Here is a 3613-nt window from a genome sequence, read left to right as displayed (position 1 = left end):
TTGTGCTTTTTCTGATTTCAAAAATTTTTTCTGACGTGTCTCTGTTCAGAATCGGATTTTAAATTTATCTGATTTGAAAACACCTTTTATAGTCTTTGGGTTTTTTGCGGACGTTGTTTTTTAAAATTACTAAATTGTTTTTACTTGCCATATGAACGATAAAAAATAATTGTTGTTAATCGTTTTGTGGACAAATTTTTTTTTTGAAGATTTTTTTTTGAAAAAAAATATAGATCTTTGGATGGATCTAACCGGGGAGCAGGACGGCATTGGTTACGTCTTAGACACCTGGCGGGCGGGCTTCTGTTGGTGACGTCTGAAACCGGAAAAAAATCTAGATCCTCTTGTTGGGGTGACGTAGGAAACCCAATCCACAAAAAATTTTCATTGCTGACGTCTGATACCACTAAAAAATCCGTATCCTCTTGTTGGGATGACAGGACAAGATTCGATAGCGTAATCAGCTGCAGTTGTAATTAATCTTTGACGTCTGTAAGTGTTAGATCAGAAGTTGCTTGGATGTCGGGTAGTTACCATTAATATGTGACGAAGACATGTTTCTTACATTGAAATGTCAATTTTCAAGATTTCGGTTCCAATGTTTTAGGTAACTATACGCTAGCATCGGCGGACAGAAAGTCAAGGTTTTTTGCGGTAAACCATCTTAAAGTTCTTTGTATTGCTATCTTGAGGTTGCATCGGCAACAACTGCTTTGGTTGACTGGTTTGAAGAAATAAGATAAACAAAATATTATATTACAAAACTACAAGGACAGTGAAGATTTATCTTCAGTCGAATTTGAGGAAACAAGACACCGTCTCAAAGTATCATAAACATAATCACCGTCATCATCCTATTCTAAAGTATGTGGAATAAATGGGGTTTGTCCTCTGTGAAGTCCAATGCCTCTCAAGTACTTGAGCAACTAAGTCGACTCAACAGATATGATTGTTCACGTGCCACCGTGAAAACATCCCGTTTTTGCGCTATGTGTAATTCCCGGGTCGAGGTTTGGCGGTGAATTTTTCTTATCACCGCATTCACCGCAATCACTGCATTTCTTACAAAAATTCACCGCATTCACCGCATTTCTTTCATAAATTCACCCAAAAACCTCGACCCGGATTTTGATTTCCAATTGACCTTGTGAGTTGAAAAGTTTGATGTTTTAAGAGAATGCGAGAAATTATCCCGTCTATGGTTTGTTGCAGCTAAACAGTATGTTTTGACCTGCTTTGCCATTTGATAGGTAAAGTTTTTAAATGCTCAACAAAAACCGGATGCTTGCATTTACATATCACAATAACTCATTCAGTTCAGTACAAGAATTCAGCCGATTTCTGTTTCAAAATGGCGCTTGAGGCTAGCTCGGAGGTGATTTTCTCCAGGAATTGTTTGACAGCCATCTCCTTTTCAGCCAGATCGTCACTCCCGCAGTCGTCCAGAAAGTCTTCCTCGGAGGAGAACCGAGGGGGAGATTCTGTGGCTGATGTTTGATCATAGTCTTTCCTAAAAAGCGGAAAAGTCACAATTTAGTGGGGACAATCTTTCAAAAATGTTTTCTCACATGCTCCAAGAAAGCACAATTTCCGGTGGTTTTGAATGAGGACTTCATGATACCATCGCAAGCAATATTTGAATTTTGTGTTTACATTAATTTTTAAAAGTTCTTAATAACAAAACTTTTGGAACGTTTTTGATGTTTTTTAGCCCCTCGCAACTTTTTTTTCATTTTTCAAGACTTGAAGGAATTTGGTCTAGAATTTCCCAAATTATCTACAAGTGAGCTTGTAAACAAAAGAAAAGAAAAATTGAAAACATATGACTTACAACTTGGTTGAGTTGGAGTAGCTTGAGGCTGGGGAAATGGCTGATTTGTGACGCCTCTTTCTTCCTTGCTGAGAATTATCCTAAAACAGAAATATTTTAAAACTGCTGAAGTCTACAGCAATACACTGCAAAATATCAGATATAATAATTCATCAATATAGTTTAATAAGCGATGGGGCTATGCATTACCACTTTCATAGGTGCAGAGGTATCAGTTATGAAGTGCAGGTCATGGGGGGTCTTGAGGGGGGGGGGGGATAGATCCAACAGGGGAATAGAATTTTTTCAAAAGGTGGTTAAGTTTTCCTAAATGTTCATTATTTGTGACATCTACAATAGAGACATTTACTCACAGAGGTAGTCCTACGTCTCATAGCAGGTGTGTGGCAGTTGCATGAACAGCAGCAATCCTTAGAAGACATCAACTTTTCCCCCACTTCCAGTTCATGCAGCAGATTGTTCTTGTGGCCTAAGTTCTCCTCCTTATGCAATTGCTGACTCTTTGATGAGTAATAAATTCGGCTGTTCAGTGATGCTTGCTCCATCTGCGCCTGTTGTTTTGCCTCTTCTATTTCGTGATCCAATTCCTGTTGTAGATTTGAGAGACTCCGCGATATTCTTCTGAGTCGGTTTTCGCTCAAGTTCTGCTTAAGGTTTGTGAATTTTGCTCTGAAACCAGAAATGAAATTCTACTTCATATCTTTATTTGATGAAACCAAAGTTCCCACGCGTTGTGGAAAGTACATTGACGATTTGAAACCCAAGAACAAGAACTGATAAGCCATTTAATCATTTCAGTGTAGCTTAACATAAAAACAGTGTCGAACTCACAAAAAAGCAAACGATCCAATATAGTTTCTATAACCAGATATTTGCTAAAAGCAATAACTAGCCGCACCTAAACTATATTGATAGCATCCACCGTGCAATATGATATTACATTGACATGGCCATGTGTTTGTGAAACTTGTGCATCCTTCTAAATTAAATAATAAACTTACCTATCCAGACTGGCTGACAAAAAGGCATTGCGAACAGCATTCGAGTAATTGTCCAGTGCTGGATCTTTACAGTGTCCTCTTTGCATGGAGCGACACTGGTGCTGATAAGCGCTGGTGAGACCAATCGAAGCATTGCTGCGATCATCAGCATCACTGGTACTCCAAATTACAGACTGATCAGAATTGTTGTTATTTATATGTTGTGCGTTGCTCGCTTTTCTTGTAATTTGCTGCTTCGCTGAACCAACTAATGATGAAGATTTCTGATGGTATCCTCCACTGTTATGTGATGACGTAAGTATGGAGCTCGTCTGTGATTGGTTCAAAGTTGATTGGTTATTAAGGCATTGCTGATTGACCAGAGGCGACGAGGGGTCCAAACTTCGGGTTCGCCGCGAAGGCTTCTCGGATTTCAGAGATGAACTCATACTCATTCGCTGTTGATCTCGTTTAAACATGTTGATTCGGAGCGACTTTCTTGCGCGGGTTCTTGTCGGAGTAAGGTTCAAGCTCAGCAGGGTACTGGGGCTCATTTTGGGGAATAATCGAGTCCGATTACCCTCATCGGGATCTCGGAGGTTGTTGTTGACAGTGTGGCAACGGCGTCTGTGAATGTCGTTTAGAGTGGGCGATGTCATTTCGGTGGGGATTGGGGGCAGTTGTTTCTCACGAGTCACTTGTGCTTGCTGCTGCTGCATGAGCTTGTCAAGTTGAGCGATTGATGATTTTGTAGTATTTTTCAACTTCAATATGCTTTCTACTTCTTTCTCTTTCCTGAAAT

The 3613-nt window shown here is 39.6% G+C and overlaps 1 protein-coding gene across 1 annotated transcript; it reads right to left on the bottom strand.

Annotated features, from left to right (window-relative positions):
* Positions 1-740: 740 nt before the first annotated feature.
* On the bottom strand, positions 741-3600 carry LOC142340000 (uncharacterized). The gene is made up of 4 exons (XM_075390388.1): positions 2833-3600; positions 2185-2500; positions 1832-1911; positions 741-1510 (listed from the first exon to the last, which is right to left on the bottom strand). The coding sequence occupies exons 1-4, from the start codon at positions 3528-3530 to the stop codon at positions 1318-1320; spliced, it is 1287 nt and encodes a 428-aa protein (XP_075246503.1). The 5' UTR covers positions 3531-3600; the 3' UTR covers positions 741-1317.
* Between the last annotated feature and the right edge of the window lie 13 nt (positions 3601-3613).

This window comes from Convolutriloba macropyga, chromosome 5, assembly GCF_964194025.1.
Source record: "Convolutriloba macropyga chromosome 5, txConMacr16.3, whole genome shotgun sequence".
NCBI classification, from domain to species: Eukaryota; Metazoa; Xenacoelomorpha; order Acoela; family Convolutidae; genus Convolutriloba; species Convolutriloba macropyga.
This window is presented reverse-complemented; position numbering and strand designations above follow the sequence as displayed.

What these genes read in the sequence shown, in the direction of transcription:
- LOC142340000 (XM_075390388.1), bottom strand. Translation starts at nt 3,530, where the DNA reads ATGCAGCAGCAGCAAGCACAAGTGACTCGTGAGAAACAACTGCCCCCA. An exon ending in TTGTCAGCCAGTCTGGATAG is followed by an intron (nt 2,501 to 2,832) that starts GTAAGTTTATTA and finishes TTCTGGTTTCAG; the next exon opens with AGCAAAATTCACAAACCTTA. An exon ending in TGAGACGTAGGACTACCTCT is followed by an intron (nt 1,912 to 2,184) that starts GTGAGTAAATGT and finishes TTTCTGTTTTAG; the next exon opens with GATAATTCTCAGCAAGGAAG.